This window comes from Nanorana parkeri, unplaced genomic scaffold (genome assembly GCF_000935625.1).
Source record: "Nanorana parkeri isolate BGI_ZX_2015 unplaced genomic scaffold, ASM93562v1 scaffold275, whole genome shotgun sequence".
Lineage (NCBI taxonomy): Eukaryota > Metazoa > Chordata > Amphibia > Anura > Dicroglossidae > Nanorana > Nanorana parkeri.
The window spans coordinates 1477722-1497060 of record NW_017306543.1 but is presented as its reverse complement, the minus strand read 5'-3'; the positions used below and the strand labels follow the sequence as shown (position 1 = coordinate 1497060).

General features: G+C 37.7%; 1 protein-coding gene across 1 annotated transcript in view; it reads left to right on the top strand.

Annotated features, from left to right (window-relative positions):
* EPHA10 (EPH receptor A10) overlaps positions 1 to 19339 on the top strand; it is a 500244-nt gene that overhangs the window by 48554 nt on the left and 432351 nt on the right. The window contains exons 2-3 of the mRNA XM_018557240.1: positions 14196 to 14260; positions 18472 to 19141. Of these exons, the coding sequence (XP_018412742.1) occupies positions 14196 to 14260; positions 18472 to 19141 (735 nt within the window). The remainder of the gene's footprint in view (positions 1 to 14195; positions 14261 to 18471; positions 19142 to 19339) is intronic.

Genomic DNA, 19339 nt, shown 5'->3' with positions numbered 1-19339 from the left:
AATTTTATACCCTTTTTTGGGGACAGATAGAGCTTTCTTTTGGTGGTATTTATTCACCACTGGGGGTTTTATTTTTTTACTATATTAAGGAAAAATTACCGAAATTAAAAAAAAAACAGTTTCCCCTATATTAAATGATAAAACATTTATTATTACCCAATTTTTTGGTAAAATATAAAAGACGGGGTCACGTCAGGTAAAAAGACACCAAACATGTCAAGCCTTAAAATCGCGTGCGCGGGCGAAACCTCAAAAAACTACCATACCCAAAATTGGCCATAGGCGACGCTTTAAAAGTTGTTACCGCTCATCAGTTTAGTGTTATCAGTGATTGATGGCCCTAAAATGATTGCTCTCACTGCAACGTTCGTGGTGATATGTAACGTGTGTAGCGCAATTGTCATTTTTGCGAGCTGGGGCACAGGACGCGTATTTACTTTTATTGGTGCGTAAACGTGGGGGTGGGGGAGTTAAACATTTTGTTTTTTGTTTTTTTACTTTTTTTATATGTGACTTATTTTTTTATTTTTTTTTATTTATATATTTTTTTTGCGCTTATTGTTACTGCTATTATATAGGGGGATAACAATCCCCCTATATAATAGCAAAGGCACACTGACAGGTCCTCTTTATGGAGACATTAGGGGTCTCTAGGACCCCTAATGTCACCTGTGGACGCCAAACGAAGCTGATGAAGCAGAGATCTGCTTCATCAGCTTCTTTTCTCTGGCTATAGCAGCCAGGTGACTGACAGGTGAATGCGGAAGTGATGTAATACACATCACTTCTGCATTCACAGCTAGGACGGAGATCAGCATGGAGCTGATCTCCCGTCCTCCTCCTCCTGACGCCCTCCGAGCCGGTCCCAGGCCGCAGATGGGGCAGCGGATGCAGGGATCCCGCCAATGCTGCAGTGCCGTCCATCCGTTTTCTTACAACGGGCGGACGGCAAGTGGTTAAACAGCCTGTATAATATATTATTGCTGGGATTTGTTGTTCCTCTATAACTGGTCATTGGTATTCTGCATTGTGCCGTATAATCATTATACAGCAATGCAGAATTACACATCTATAGAGGACTACAAATCCCAGCAATAATACATTATATACAGCGCATATGTATTGCGCCTCTGTTTAATGTACTATATTGCACACCACACTTTTTTTTACTTCCACCGCTCCAAGCTTGCTCCTGTGATTGACTACAATCTCAGTACAAACTAGTAGTCCATCACTGGAGCCTTTAAAAAAAATCTGATTAATCCAACGTAATAATCGGCTAACTAATCGATTTTGAAAATAATAGCCCTAGCGTGATTGGCATGTGTCTGTGGAAACGTGCCAAGAGGCACTTGCTGAAACTTTGATTTCTAAATGCACCCTAAATGCGGCCAGCAAGTCGCGAGGTTTTCTGCTGCGTTTCCATGCATGCAAAAGCAGCAGAAAAATGCATCCCGAGCATCGCACAAAATAGTGGAAGAGCCATTTTGCTGTGTTTGCCACGCAGATATCTTTGTAAAATCCCCTTCGCACACCGTACCGATGTACCCCAAAATCCAGCGGGTGCTGGAGCAACTGGTGGATGGCACTACAATGTACGATCTAGAAGATATGTTCTCCACACACCATTCTGCTTTGGAATGTCCTATTTATTTGTATTCCTTTAGCATGACACGTGAATGCAAATGTGTAGTCCTTTAGCATGAACATGTCATGTTAAATAAATACAAATAAATAGGATATTCTGAAGCAGAATGGTGTGTGGAGAACATATCTTCTAGATGCCATGCAGATATGACCATTAAAATCAATGGAGCAGCGCGGCAAATGAAAATGCATGTTCACAGGACATGCAGGTGTGAAACAGGCCTTATTTTTTACTCATAATTAGCTTTGGAGGGTCAATCAGGAAGTCGGGCTCTTTGTCCCTTAGGTCTGCCATTGGGTGCACTGTAGTCAGGAAAATTAGGTGGCTGCTTCAGCCCATGCTGGGGCCTTGCGACTGCCTAATTTGTGCTTTATAGCTGGTGGTATTCTGCATTGCTGTATAATGTATTGTTGAGATTTATAGTCCTCTATACAGTGGCAAAACTACCAGGGTCACATAGTTGCAGCTGCGACTGGGCCCTAGCATTGTGTCACTTGGTGGGCCCAGACAGGAGGAAGGGAGCCCTGGTAACCGGTGACATTGCAGGTTCCCGGGCCCCCTGCCTTAAAGTGATATTAAAGGATAATTTCTCCCCCTCCCCCAATGTTAGTGTAGGCACTTGCTATAAATTATGCCTTTTAATCCGATCTTCTTTCCTGTAGTTGTCAGCTGTCCCTCCAGCACTGACTCCTCTGTCCTCCTCTCCTCTGCTGTCCCACGGAGTCTGTGCGGGTGCACGCTACTCCATATACTTACCTTGTGTCTCTCCTCGTCTCCTGGCCGAACATCTGAACTGCGCATGCGCCCGGCCTAAGATCTTTTGCAGCCGCCTGAGAAATTTTCAGATGACGGACGGGAGCGCGGAGTGGAGACACAGGTAAGTATTAACCCTTTGCAAAAGTTTTTTTTTTTAATCGTTTTGCATATATCTACTGCCTCCTAGCAGTAGATATATGCAAAAAAGTGAAAGTTAATATAACCGTTTAAGTCTGGGGCACTCCATTCTTCACACTGTGCCTGGATCATGTGTATCACAAAGCTCTTTCCACAACAAAACATAGTAATGTGCAATGTGGATGACAAACCCATTTTAATGACAGTGATGTGCCACATGTTGGCAGAGATTCCATTGCTGCACACAAAATGTCAGGATGTGTGGAAAAAAAGGACAAACAACTGCAATGTAATGTATTATTACAATTACAATAAAGCAACACCTTTATTTTCTGGTAGTGCCCCTCCCGACATTAGACTCTGGATCCGTACCTGCCCGCTAAATTAGGCTGCCACTCCGGGATTCGAATCCTGTATACTGCAACCGTTAAGAGCTGATGGCATCGGAACCTGGTGGTTGCGGTATTTAGGATTGTGGGCGGCGTTGGACATGTTGCAACCATCGGGCGCCAATGCCATGTGCTATTAAATCAGCTCCCGGCGGTTGCAACATGTAATCCGACGCCGCCCACAATCTCCCTCTTCGTCTTCTCCATGGTGTTGGGAGGAAAATACATCACTCCCAGCACTCTATCGTAGATAGCCGCACAGGAGGGAGACATCCAACCATGCACTTCTGGCCCTGAGTCTAACCCATCTATCTACATACACATAACTTTTTATTGTAATATATATGTATGTATATGTTTGTGTATCATTGCATACCGCATTACTCTCCGCGTTGTAATCTTATTTATATATACTTATTTCGTTTTTTCAGTGGTATGATTTAGTGGTGAAAATTATTAGTGCCCCACCAGTTTTGACTGTGGTATTTTATGTGCCCCCCTATATATTGTTCCTAGAGTCGCCACTGTTCCTGAATATCAAATTAGTTTGTCCACCCCTGTCCTGAACCCTTTTAAATGACAGTATCATGTTTTTACCAAAACACACATGGCTAAAGAGAATGTAGGCAAATTACTGCTCTGCCATATATATTGTCAAGTATGGAAAAAAATTATTTATGCTTCAACCTAAATGCTGATTGAAAAGAGAGAAACGTTAAGAGTTATTTTTGGAACAAAATGTGATTTGTTTTGTAAGTCTTTAATTTAATATATTTGTTACCATCTGCTTTCCAAGGAGATTTCACACCTCAACCTGCACAACAGAACTCAAATGAAAGCATCAGTCAAAGTTATTTATAATAAACCTCCTAGATAAGGGCAGAGCACAGTAGAAAATATTAATCATTATATATACATATAGTTTTCAACTATACTTCGAATCCATATACATTTACATACAGAAATCTCATGAGCACCATATGTTGTTTTTATCTTAAAGCACTTAAACACCTTATACTGTGGTCTTAGGTGAAAAATAAATACATTGGGTTAAAAGAATAGCTTTGTTTGGTTTATTAGTTTGACTAGGCTTTGATGTATCCAATTAAACAAACCGAATGATGAAATAATTTAAGGGGTAAACTGTTTATGATAAATATATATTTAAAGGTAGGCTTTTATATTTTGGGTACAGTTTTAGTAATGTTTTATGTCTATGAGCATAAATGGGTTTTCTAAAAATAGAGCCCAGAAGAAGTAGCTTTCCTTAAGGCTGTCTATGATTAAAACTCCATACAAAGCCATTCTTATAGACAGGCGGATAGAGGGAGAAGTAACTCCTCTGACTCATGCATGTATGTATGTGTATACATTTCATCTTAAGCTTTTGAGCTCTATAAACAGGCTATTTCAGCTAACTATATAAGTTTAGACACATGAAAGGAGCCAAGAGATCTACCTGCTCTACTGGCTGTAAATAAGCATACAAAATATTAATATACTCATAATTATCTTAGTTCTAAAGTCACAGCAGCCATATGCTATATTGTTAATCAGTATACATACTAGTGTTGTTTTTGATAATGCAATCAAAACTTAATTTTTAACAAAAAATCCCTTTTATGTAGTGAGTTCTGCCTTCTGTCTGATCCATCATTTTCAGCAACTTCCAGGATTTCCAGTGTGCTTTGCATCTCTTTACTTGCTGCTTAATATGATGTAATTTTGTTTTTCAAAACTACATAGCCCATGACGTATTGATACAAAGATTTACCTTTACATCCTGTCCTGCTAATAACATTTTACCAGACAGGAAGTAAGGAGAACTCTCCAATAGCAGCACAGAATAAAAAATTATTTTATTTAGCAGAATGTTAAAACCTCTCTCATATTTATATTTGTGGGCCCCTGTTGCAGATTCTTCCTACCTTTTGTCCCACAATCATCAGCAGGACAGAGGTTAGGGTAACACTCTCTCTCTAATGCAGCCCTAGATCACGGAAATCTAATACTAAGGAGTTCTAATCCTTCTTTACCTTATCCAGAACTAAAAAAAAGTGCTTGGCTTAACATGCACTTTAAAGAAGAACTATGACTAAAATGTTTACTAAACTTTGCATGGAGACTATTCCCACATTGCAAGGGTTAAAGTAGAATTAAACTCTTGTTTTTTTGCATAGATCTACTGCTAGCAAGCAGTAGATCTATGCAAAAACATTTAAAAAAATAAAAAAGTTACCGAAAAGGTAAAAACTTACCTGTGTCTCCGCCACACGCTCCCGTCTGAAGATCTGAAGCTTCATCCTGCACGACCGTTCGAGATGGGGCGGGCACATGCGCAGTAGAGATGTTCGGTGAGAAGAAGTGGAGAGACACAGTGGAGCTGAATGCATGCAACCATGAGCGTGTATGTCGGACAGAAATCATGAGACAGGAGTATGTGCTGGGTCAGAGACCGGCACCAGTGCTGGATGGATTGCTGAATACCTGTGGAAGGAAGAAGATGATCATATCAAGAGGCATCATTTAAGGTAAGTCCTTAAAGCAGCATGGGGGGGGGGATTTGTGACTTTAATGTCACTTTAACTAAAAACAAAAGTGTCAAATAAAGTTATACTCACATAAACTGCAGAGACAGCTTGTTTTAAACACTGTGGAGGGAATTTATCAAAACTGGAGCAGACAGAAAATCTATAGCAACCAATCAGGTTCTCTCTTCAGTTTGTTTAGTTAAGATTTGAAAAGAGAGAAGCTGTTCCAGATTGTGTCTGCTCCAGTTTTGATAAATTCCCCTCTGTGTGTAGATGTGAGGAAGCTGAGGAATATTCCAATGCTGCAGCATAGAATGAGACAGGCTTCAGAGACTGGAGAAGGGAGGTGGCTCCGCAGTTTCGGTGAGTATAACTTTTGTTTTAGCACATAGAAAAAAATGAGCAGCAAACTCTTGCAGTGGGGGCAGCCCCTCTGCAAGGGCTAATACAAGTTTTATCTGGAGTTGTTCTTTAAATGTATCCAATTACATCATAGAATTTTAATTGACTGACTAAAAGAGGATATTGATATTTGGAAACATTATCCTCCTGACAGGAATATTAAACAGCTAATCCAACAGATATTAAAACAATAGTAGTAAAATACATAATCAAGCCCAACCTTACCAAAAATATAGTCTTTCTGAATGTGTTAATAATCAACTGTTTCATAAAAAGGCAGTGCTTACATTTTGAAGTTGTTGTTTGCCGTATTTAGACTAATAAAGTGCATGACAAGCCATTTGAGATTTGAGTAATTTAATAAAGGAGTTTGTAAGAGTTTCAAGTACCTGCTTAGTGTAAGTAGACTTAAAGCCAAATCTAAACGAGAATGAATGTTGAAGGTGAACTGAATCAATATAAAAATGACTCCTTTAGTAAATCAAGTATTCTGAGTTATTAACATCAAAACTCTTAATTTTTGTAAATTTGCATTTTGAGTAGGTGAAATTAGCTAACCATTACCAAATCATTTGGTTCATTCATTCTAATTGGATAAAACTGCTAAAATGTTCCTCAGCAGACTGCTTATGATTTGTAAGCTAAGGGTAAAAATGCAAAAGCATTTCTTGTACAATCGCTCTCTCCAAGGTCCTGAACTTTCCTTCTAAAGCATTGCTTAAAGTGTATTTCCATTGCAGTCAAAACAAACGAAATGCTTGTTCTGTGTTCTCATTCACACATTAGACCCCCAAAAAATATTTATCAACATATATTTGTTATGTTTTAGATGTTTCTTCGTTAAAAGTTTTTTGCAGACTCCAATCTACTCTGAGCGGTTTGAAAGTGAAAGTAGAGGGACATACAGAGCTTTCTTACATTAACATGTTTTTAACCCTTTGTACGTGATCAGTTATTTGGGTTTCTGTAATGCGGGCAACCGCTCAGAATCAGTGGTTACCATTCATTAACGGATTCCTCAGTATTGAGGCATCCATTAATAAAAGGATTAAGCTTTTTTAGACACCCAGTCCCTTTTAGGAATCCGGTGTCTGACAGTGATAGCAGTGCAGTATTTACTGCACTTGCTTTCACTGTTTGATAGCTGGTACAGATCGGGAAATCATGATCTGTTCCGGCTTTTTACTACCATGTTTCTGCATAGAAACATTAAGTGCATGTTTCTATGTTGAAACATTGGATCAGCCTTCTGATCATTCCTAGAAGCCTTTAGTGACATCTGATCCTGAAATGCTGCAGGATCAGCATTTAAGGATCAGTGTCACTAAGGTTATTATTGGCTGTTCCTAAGTTTGGAGCAGCCTATTCATAACCAAAAATGTATTTACTTAAATGATCAAGCAGGCATAGTGAGATTCATTCACAATCACTGCTTGATATAATTAAAAATAAATTAAAACATGAATAAAATAACAGTGTAAAAATAGTGTAAAAAATAAAGTATAAAAAAATTCCAAATTATATATATTAAAAGTGTGTCAGTCATTAATGAACAAAAACAAAAACAGCTTGGTCATGAAGGAGTTAAGCAAGTAAAATGCACTTAATAAGGAAGCAAACATTTTCTAATACTTTTTTAAGTTACGCAATATGAATGGGAATATGTAACAAATATAAAGTGCTTGTTATCCCAATTTGGTTAAAAATGGAATACACTTTAATGTAGAACTATGGCCTTCCATTAAAAAATGTTCTATAGCACTTAATTATAAGTGCATATGAACTTTCATCTAGTCCCCCTGCGATGCCCCACAAATACCTGTTAAGGCTGCCAGTGAAGTCCACCAAATACAGCTTCTGATGATGGTGTGGCAAAGATGCTGCACTGTTCCTAAATTCTGAGCAGATTTGCCACTGTCATGAAGACGTACCGCTAGACATATAAGCCAGCAAAAAATTGTCTTATGTTTTATTTTAAAATTGTTTCGGGTTTTGAGTTTAATTATTCAGATTTGGAACTTTCAGAATTTAGTTTTTTTAATTTAAGACAGGGTTTTCTGATTGGCCAGAAAACAGTCACATGTCCGATTTAGTTTAATTTTGAACGAAATTCAGATGATCAGAAATTTCATTAAAAGAACATTCGGATTCCATAAGGCCTCATTGGAATTCGGACATTGGAATGCATCTAAATGTCTGAATTCACAAAATTTTGACCGAATTTGCATTCGTACTTACTACAGTAGGTTGAAAAATGTAGGGGAGATAACTATCAGCATACTACTGCTGATTCACAAGTCTGTAGCTTGTCGCTTTGTCAGCTGTGGCCACACCTAGCCCTGTCCACTGCTCTCTGATTGACAGTACTTCCTCTGCTATAGGAACCCTCCCACTGTGAGCCACAGTGTCTTGGAGCATGTGTGATACAAATGCGGGGGGATTTGGCTCAGTTAATTTTTTGCTTTTTTTTGAGGCTTGTTCATCACTTATTAATTAAATCTGTACTTGTTTAGACTATCATACAGGAGCCATTAGTTGTACTTAACAATGCTGGCTGCAATAAAATAAATAGATTCCTTATTTATGTTTATAATTTATAGTTTATATGTGCATGGGACTGCAATATTTTCAGGCTGTGTTTTCTGCTGACTAATAAAACATAGTGGTTGTCATTTACATTGCAACCACTATGCATCCTATAAAATCAATTAGGTAATTAGGAGTAACAGCACGGGGACTAGATTATTGGAACCATGCTCTAGTTATTTCAGGGAATTTTTGAGAGATTCTTTGAAACTCTGGAACTTGCAATGTAAAGACCAAGCTTATACATAAATTGTTTTGGGATAAAAAAACAGATGAACCTTTTAGAATTAATTTTTACACTAACAAGGTGGTTGTTTTATTTATTAATAATGCAGTACTTTTAAAACTGGGAGTCAGTTGCTTTTTTATTCATACGGTTCTTTGTGGCAGGTGAACTGGTAAGAGGTCCACGGGAAGAACAGGCACATCAATTAACCTGCCCTTCCAAGTGGAGAGAAAATTGCTCATAAACCCCTGAAGCCTCTACCTTCTTTGATGTAAACAGTTCATTGTAGGTTTTTCAGCATCATTTTTGACACATTGGGGGTGATTTACTAACCTAAACACACACACACACACCAGGTGTGTGTGATTTTCACACAGCAAAACGTATTTATCAACCAAAAAGTCTCTAAAAGCATATTTCCACTAATGCCATATATGGAAAAATCATGCACATGATGCATATATAATGCTGCTTGACAGTTTAGACAAAAATGGTTAGCTCATGCATTTACATTCCTTGCATTCATCAACGCAAGCAACACAACATAGAGCTAATTTACCCAACATCACCTTGGAATTCATTCAGGGCTTTGCACAACACACCTGCTGGGTGTGTACACATTACAAAGGTGTTTAGATTCCACCCATAGATCATGCTGGGAGGGAACACACTGCAGAGGTGTATACACATGTGTGGTGTGTTTATAAGGTTAGTAAATCAACCCCATTGTATGTTACCAATCGAGTTTTCATTTTTCATATTTATTATCTTTCTTTTGTTTAGGTGCCTAAAATTTTCCTCACAGTGATTGTCGCAAAAGCATAATACCCATTGCAATTATTACTTGTGATAGTATAATGGCTGACCTTGAGTTTTATCCTTAAATTTAGGGTAAAGGTTGGAGTTTTGAGTTAGGGGTTTTCTTCAGTAAAGGTTACATTCCAAGGTCATATTGAAGGGGGTACATTAAGTGTAATGTATGGGTTTAGACATGAGACTGAGGTTAAAGTTTGATTGAAGTTTTATTTGATTAAAGGATGCGTTAAGGTTCAGTAAAAATAAATAGTCTTTTTTAGATTGTGATAAATTAACTGTTCATGTGTCATATACTGTATATGTGCACTGATGTATCACATGCAGTAAGAGCATCAGTGTCATGTATCAAAAATGTAGCACCAAGACTCCTGCACCCAAAATAATTGAGCCACAAAACACATACCTCACTTTAAAACTGGTACTAACCCAGACATGATATGTCTTTGTAAAGCATATAGCATGTTTAAAAGGAAGAAAATATATCCTGTTTATCTGGGCTAGGAGCCAAGCTCTTAAAGTTGAGGCAGACCCCGGGTCAGACTTATGGATTTTATGTAATAACGTACTCGCTGCTTATTAGTCTTTTTCCAGCAGACACTGAGCCTGATCTTAATAATGGATGAAATTGTGTATCCTTTGAAAAGCTTTTTCTCCTACAGATACATTGACTGAAACCATCCTGTGCACACAGGGAGCATCCCTCCTGCTTTATTGCTTACTTAGAACTTACATGGTTCTTCTGTCAAGATGAGGCATAGCAAGACGGCAGCTAAGCAAACAATCCATATCTCATTAGCGCAATAAAAGGAGATGTTGTATATTCTTTATTTATTTTTTTTCATTTTTTTGTATTATATTTGCTGTAGGAATAGTATGAATTCTGAATAGTATGTTCAATGAGGTGTCATTTGCAAGCACTGAGGTGCAAAATAGCTTGCAATCTTGAAGGCAGTGTTTAGAATATTTTATGGCTAATAATTTCTCTGTTAGATAACATACATTCTATTCACAGCACTGCACACACCATAATACAACTATCTGCAAAGGAATTTACCTTTTAAATTTTTATTTTCACATATACTTCCCCCAAGAATGTAACTAGGGAGGGGGATGTTTTAATATAGGATCCATTAGTATGATTTTGGACTATAGTAATGACATATTGCTTACAATGGCTTCCAAACAATTTGCTCCAGCTTTCACCCTAATGCAAACATTGTGGAGATTTGGCCTTCCTTCACACCTATAATTTAGTTGCATTTAGGGATTCCTGCATCAGGAACTTGCAATTTCCTGTAGTAGGAATCCCTAATCTTTCATTTACAAGTGGCTGTTGTCACTTTATTTATATGTGGATTCAGGAATCCTATTTTTCGACGTAGTGTTTTTAGTTTTTCGTATTTTTCCTTTTTTTAAGCAAAAAAGAAACAGAGACAAAACTAACAAATTTGTGCTGGGGGCAATTTTACCTAAGGGGTGGGAGTGATTGTATTGGCAAGAGGGTTGAATTTTTGCTTGGAAGGCACTTCTTAGTCCTGACCTCTGTGCGATGCTTAGGGGGTTATTCACTAGAGCCAAAGGATTTATCCAAACGTTCAGCTAATCTACGGCTCGCTTCGGCTGCAGGAACCGACCCGAAGGGCTGTGGTACGCGCTATTCACAATAGCCCTATAGCACCCGAAGGTAGCCGAAGCACACAGCTAAGCGAAATGCATATGCTTCAGCTTGGCACAGCTGGAATGGGGAGAGCGGTTTGAATTTAACAAAAACAACAAGGAGTATCCTGCAAATTCATACCAGACTCTTTAGGTCTGGTTGGAATTTTAGGAGGGACCCCTGACGTTAAAAAAACAACAAGAAATGTGGGGTTCCCCTCAATGAGGGGTCTCCTCCCAATTCATACCAGACCCTTTAGGTCTAGTAGGTATTTTAAGGGGGACCCCAACGCTCAAAAGACTGAAAAAAATGTGGGGTCCCCCTAAAATTCCAAACCAGACCCTTAAACCGAGCACTGGCCTGGCAGGGCAGGAAAGGGGGGGAGAAGATCGAGTGCCCCCGTCCCACCATACCAGGCCTCTTCCCCACAACCGTAGCCCCGTGGTTGTAGGGTCTGCGTACAGCATGGCTCATCTTCACCTGGGTACCCCTTTTCACCTGGGAGTAAAGGAAAAAGTAAATAACCACACATCTTAAAAAAAAATCCTTTAGCTGAACAAAAAATACAAAGTCAGTTGTAAAAAATAAAAACCCAAAAAATGGTCCAACTATGTAATCCGACATCAATCACGTCATCCAGCAATATAATCCAGCGTCAAGTACGATGAACGATGTCTGCCAACTTGGCGAAATAAGAAAGTCCAGATGCCTGTGCACCTGTCCGCTCCCAACAAACTCCCATCGCTAAATTACAGATTTGACAGCTGAGCTTACCAATTTTAGCAGATCAAATGGCATGTTTACATGCCATTTCATAGCATTCCCCTATTCACTTTCGGCTGTTCGGCCCCTATGAAAATAAGGGTGAACAGCAGAGAATGAACTGCTGAATGTTTGAATCTACTGATCCAGATGTTGCATCGGCTGAGGTAAACGGATTCTTCCTTTAGGTTTAACCGAACGTGCTAAGGCTGTTCAGCTGTACTGAAGGGAAGTGAAGCACACTGATTGCAGCTGATGTAGGGATAAAAATACAGGGCTGCAGTGATGAGCAGTGAATAGTAAATCCATTCTCTTTCTCTCCTTTTGCTGCCTGTTAGCTCCTCCCCTGCTAGCAGCATGTGGGCATTCCTGTTAACTCAAGCAGAACTCATTTACTCCCACCCCTTCTGAGGTGACCATGCATTTCAGGTCCAGTGCTGCAAAGTTAACAGAGACACACAAGCCAAAAGAGATCAACAGCAATAAACCTTGTCAGGAGCAGTCACACACCAGTATGTTAGCACTCATTTACCCCCAGTAACTTATACAAAGGATACTATTACAAACTCTCTGACTCTGTGAACATAGTGCTTTCAAATGTGAGAAACCATTCAAACTTGTGGCGCCTAGGGAAATAAGTTCAATTAGTCCTGTTAGAAACCACAGCTCTGCCCACATCAGAATGCTAAAATACTGTATTTTCCACAGCAGAATAGGTTCCAGCAACTGCAGCTCTTTGATCCCCACAGATATAAGTATGAACACAGCATATGTGTGAATTCTTAAATTTGACAGCACTATATTTACAGAATCTGAGAGTTCGCAATAGTATCCTTTGTACAAGTGACAGGGGGTGAAGGAGCACCGATATTCTGATGTGTGACTGACAGGTTAAAGAGATGAGTTCACCACAGTACACAGACAGAGCTCTACATTCTTCCACTGCCTCTGCCATGAGCGCGCCTGTGTCCTGGTACTCTGGCTGACATGCCCTCTCCTCCTGCATGCCTAATTACTGTCAATCCAAAATTCATTAAATATTTGTCTCTCTGGAAGCAGCATGGTAAGACAGTGGTAATGGGAGGGGTGTTTTGTTGACCGTGCTAGCTTAGCAGCCAGACCACTTAGAAAAACAGGACAAAGTGCTATATGCACTTTGATCCCCGGTGGGGGACAAGAGAGACAAAGGAAACGTTTGATAAGCCTTCTCCGGTAACAATACCATTTTCAGCCCCTGTTGACACAAGGGCATCACATGTTGACAATGCTTCCATCCAAGGGTGGCTTCATTGCTCCTCAAGAAAGTGGAAACACTCTATGACTTTGTGTATGTGTGTGTGTGTGTGTGTGTGTGTGTGTGTGTGTGTGTGTGGTGTATTAATAGCCAGATCACCAGGTGAAATTAAAGAGAATAAAGCCTTAAAAAAAAGGAGGCAACCACCACATTTAAGGATTGGTAAGCTGCAATATGTTAATTTTGGAGGGGTTTAGATACACTTTAAGTCTGAAGAGAGAATATCGAATAGACACCATCTTACACTATATAATTGTAAAGGCATGTGATGTTTCTTATAGAATTGTACTTAAACTTTTATTTTTCACTTTTTTATTAGATTTTCATAATTAAAAATTGTAACAAGGTTAAATTTAACATTCATGAAAGATGTGTTTTTGTTGGAATTGATTAACAGTGAGTCATAAAATAATGTAAAGTTATACCTGGAAAGAACAACAATTTAAAGGTAGAAGAAAGCACTAAAAGAATACAATTTAATTCAACACACAACCATGGTGGTAACAAATACTTATAACTTAACTACAGTACAACCTAGTAAACCAAAGTAGTGTGTCACTGGTATAAATTGAATTTAAAGCGTGATAGTTATTGAAATACATTGTTATTTTTAATTAGAAAGAATTGAAATTGTTGTCTACATGGAGTCAATCAATATTATTGTCTTAGCAATCAAAGATTTTTTATAATGAATAAGGCAATGAGGCTGCCCTTGTATACAATGTGATTGGGAACAAGCTGATGCAAGTTCAAAAATCCCACCCATTTAAAAAAACATCCATAATTATTTTCTAATAATGATAAGCAGAGATTAGATCATCATATCGTTGTTATATTTTTCACTCCCATTAAAATGCTGGATCAAGGACAATACAAACAGCAGTCCTTTTATGCAGTCAGTAGAAAAGCTGTATATGCATTGAATGAGAGCATGGCAGATAATACTGCTTTAAAGTATTAAATAATTTCTACTTTTTCTTTTAATTTCAGTTATCCTGCTGGATTCCAAAGAATCACAGGCCGAGTTGGGCTGGACTTCACATCCATCTAATGGAGTAAGTGTTGCATTTGATGGGCTGAAATGTTGAGGGGTGGTTTACAGAACCTAAAGTGGTAATAGACAAATAATAATCATCAGTCAATACCCTATAGTGTTAATGAGAACTCTTAGGTGAACTGAGCTTTCATTTTGTACCCGAGGATAGACTTAAATACATATTTAGATATTGCATACCTAGTGTTACATGAATAATTACATTCAGCCAATTGTTTATTTTTTAGTAATGGCAAGATTTTATTTATAATATTCAGTAATATAATAATGAATAAAACTAATATAAAACACAATATAAAACATATTTATTAATACACCAAGAGGCATCATTCTTTGACCCAACCATTCAATCAATCTGTTTAGATTGGTAAGATTTTATTTGAACAGCACTATTAGAAGGTCCATTTCCACCAACAGGAAAGGTAAGAATTCTGTCTTATGCAGCGTCCCCCCAGGGGCAACATGGGACAAGATTTTCACCACTTCCTTTGATCCACTGAGGAAGCAATACAAGGATGCAACCTGCATTACAGGTGTTTAGATATGAGGAATAGAAGCAGGAATGACCAAACATATTAGGGAGAGGCTTAGCACAGGGGCATATTTTAGTGTTGGAAAAATAAGTAGCATTTTGTTGATGCCTACAGCTGCACTAAAGAAACATAAACTCATCACTAGAAGGAGCACTGTGGAATAATACCCTGGCATCCATGGCACATGGATTTGTATTGCAACAATGCTTACAGCCTGAATCTTCTTTCAGAATTTAATGCATTTCTTGATTGGGATACTTTGTCATTATAAAATCATTATTTTGACCTTTATCAATAAATATGAACAAATATTTGTTTACAAGTGTGTGATATAAAAAAGGGTGAATCTTCATGGCTCCCATTAAAAATACCCTCACAATAAAAAATAATCTCATAATGTGTAGGGTTAAAATACTAGCTGCATTCAGCTGAGTAAATGTATGTGACTCTGCTTGTACTTGTCACCATTAACCTGGATGAACCTGAGCTGCTCTTGAATCTCTTCTTCTCAAGATAAGCTTCTTTTTATAGTCTTAGCAGACAGAAGGTTATGACAAATACTTTGAGATGCCTCTAGGGTATACATAAAGTTCAGAAGGTGGTATTTCCAGAGAGAACATATTATGGGAAGCTGCATAGGGATGGGATCAGCATGAATACAATGCAGTATTTCTTCAGAGAAAATGTAGGCCCACAAAATAGTCTGTAATGCCAGGTGGTTATTTTTGGTTTCCTATTCTACCTAAGCAAATTACAGAGAGCTGACAGGAATTACCAACAAAGAACAGTTGTAATTTAGCTTTGAAACCTGGGGCAGAACACAATCAGAAATATGTGATTTCACTGCTTAAATGTTGATCATAAAAGGCGTCATGGCTTCATCAATTCTTACAAAACATCGGAGAAAACCACTAAGGATTTAACACTCAGTTGTCCATGGGCTAGTTTATAGCTTTGCAGCCTAAATTTCGTAAATTATTAGAACATTTGGTGTATGTAATGCTGAATAGTTAGCATTGGTTTACCTAGTAGCAATTAGTGTAATTCAACTGGATATGTTCTGTAATGTTGAAGACGTGACTAATCACTACTAGGTATATCATGACCTGAGTAAATGAGAACCTTCACAGACATTTCCCTGGTTTATTAAATATAGCTGGTTTTAGTATATATTAACTTGATAAAATAAAAAGCATGCAGGTGATATTTGAAAAAAATGCACACAAATACACTAATACAGAAATGGGCAGCTTGCTATTTTTATTTTTTTTTATTTTTTTTACTCTACTAAAGAAATGTGTCTGAACTTTAAGAGGCTTACACTGGCCCAAAAATTATTTGCACCATGACATCCAGTAATTGCCAAACCTGCTACTTCACGTTTTTTGTATTGTGTTGTCTTTTGTTTGGCTGCATAAAAATTTGTTTTCTCACTTTTTTCTCTTCTTGTTGTAAACCTTTATCTAACTTTTCTAGTCAAAAGTAAAATTATGTAACAGTCCCCCTGGAAAAATAAGGATCACATGTATTGCCCTGAATATGTAACAGATTGCCCATTGTAAAGGCATGTTTACATAAATAAAAGAGAAATTCCAGCTTATGCTGTGTTGTTTTAATCAAAATCACTATAATCAACATATTATTAGTAGACATGTAAGCCGGCGAAAATTTGTTCAGTTTCAGATTTTTCTTTATTTTGGGTTTCGTGTTTCGTTTATTATCTTTCCGAATTTCGTTTAAGTTTCGGACGGGGTTTTCTGTTTGGCCAGAAAACACGTGTCCGATTTAGTTTTATTTTAAACGAAATTTGAATGATCCAAAATGTAATTAAAAGAACATTCAGATTCCTTTGCATTCAGCCTCCGTGGAATTCGGACATTCACATGCGTCCAAATTCACAATTTTTTTTTCAGAATTTGCATTTGGAACGAAATTTTATTTTTATGTCTAATTATTAGGTGCATATTTTTAAATAGATGAAGATGTTGAGAGATATAGGGTGCTTTATACAACAAGGAGACACTCATATAGTAGTCTAAAATAGCCTACTGACTCCCTTAACCAATTTCTGAAATTATGGTAGATACAGGTTGCAAATTCCAAAGCCATCAGAGCCACTTCCCAATTTTTTATTTTAGGTCTGTAAGAGATCTTTTACCAAAGTAGTGAATGAAAGACTGTAATATATATGCTTCCCTGAGTTCAAGTTACTTACTCATTGAGATGCAAGAAAAACATTATAAAATGGTGGGGGTCTTATGAGGTAACCTCATGCATCATACATAAAGTATATTCTATACATAAGGTATATTCTTTCTTATTATTTAACTTGTAGAACTGCATAAATGAATTGGAAAAGTAGAAAGCACTTTTAGCTTATGTAATTTGCTTTCCCGCTGTTTAAACATGATCTTTGCAGAAAAAAACTATCGCTATACTATTGGTTTCAAAAAAGAAAACTAGTTGATAGTGGGAATTTGTCTTCTGATTCTCTGTTCATGAACTATTGTAATAGTGTAACCTTACTTAAAATGAGTTCTTTAATTTGTTTACTAGTATTTGTATTCTCTCCCATCAAAGCTACACGGTGTGTAAAGCTGCAGTAGGTGTATAAGACTGTCCTATTGAAGGTTCAGTGCTGCTAACATAATTCAAAAACTGTCATACAATAAACAATCTGTCAAGACTGAATAAAATGGCACTAAGCATCTTCAATTAGCCGGCCCTGAGCTCAAGTAAGAGAAAGGTCATCTACCATGGGAGCATGGCATTGAGCTACCATTTATGCTCTGAAAGGAAAAGAAAACAAGTGAATAATAGTACACACATAACCTTGGGGGATAATGTTGTACTATTACTGCAATATATATATATATTCCTGTCCTTCATGGGTATATCTAATCTAAAAAATGCCCACCCATGTCCATTTTTCTAATTATCTTCATATTTATTCTCCACTGTATTTTATGAAATACTGCACAGAGTACATGTCATTGATATACTGCACTTTTTTCCCTTATGAAGCTAACTGGGTGGTCAAATATGTCAGGAGTATAGGAAAGGGGCACATAGCACTTTATATCAGTAATTGTGGCTATTGCAATATGTAATTGTATTGTAGTTTATAATGAATAATTCAAAGTAAGCTACAAGCGAGATGGCCACAATAAAAGAAGAAGATACGATTCAGAAAGACTTTACAAAGAAGAACAAAGAGGAAGATAATTTGAGAGTGAGGAAGAAAAAAGACAGCTCCAGAGAAAGGGATAAAAAGGCAGAGAAAGAAAAAGGGGATAGAAATTAGAATGGATAAGGAGGCCTAAGAAACTGCAAGCAGAGCTGCCATTAAATAATATGGACATAAGAGATGATAATGTCTAAAAAATATACAAAATTATTTTAATATTAATAAATAAAGGTTTTATGTAGGTTCTAGTAGGTTAAACACATGTGAAAATAAGCATTTGAATGTCCGCAACTGTTGAGTCTTGCAACATTACAACAAGTTAAGAGGGTAAATTTGGATTCTTACTAACACCTAATACTAAAACAGGCCTCAGTCTTACAGGTATGTCGCAGGCATTTGTTTTTCCTTGCCTGTGTCGTCTATCTTTTATAAACTATTACATCCTCAGATGTTCCAATTCTTGCAAATGCTTATTCCTATTTTTTTTCTTAGTGGGAAGAAATTAGTGGTGTTGATGAGAACTACAAGCCAATTCGCACGTATCAAGTGTGCAATGTCATGGAGCCAAATCAGAACAACTGGTTACAAACAGGCTGGATTCTGCGGCGGAATGGGCAAAGGATCTTTATTGAGATCAAGTTCACTCTGAGAGACTGCAACAGTATTCCTGGAGTGGTGGGAACATGCAAGGAGACCTTTAACCTTTACTACATTGAATCTGAATTTGATATGGGGAAAAACATCAAAGAGAGCAAGTATGTAAAAATTGACACCATTGCAGCTGATGAAAGCTTCACCCAAGGGGATCTTGGAGAACGTAAAATGAAACTGAATACAGAAGTAAGAGAGATTGGACACCTTAACAAAAAAGGTTTTCACCTGGGATTTCAGGATGTTGGGGCCTGTGTTGCCATAGTATCTGTGCGTGTCTATTATAAAAAGTGCCTCTCCACAGTGCAGAACCTGGCAGTATTTCCGGACACAGTGGCAGAGGCAGCCTTTTCAACATTGGTGGAAGTTAGGGGGACTTGCGTGAATAACTCTGAAGTAGACTTGGATAATCCACCCAGGATGCATTGCAGTGCAGAGGGGGAGTGGCTGGTCCCTATTGGAAAATGTACTTGTAGTGCTGGCTTTGAAGAAAAGGAAGGTAGCTGTACAGGTAAAACTCAGTTTAAAGTTTCTATAGATTCTCTTGACTGATAATGTATTTCTGGTATAATTTAAAAAAAATCAAAATGCAAGTGAATGTTATATTTCGGTAGCTGATTAGAGATGGTTAGAGATCCAGTAAATAAAACAGATCAGTTGCTACAATTGCTATAGAACATATCTGCACTGTATACCTCTGTTGATTAAC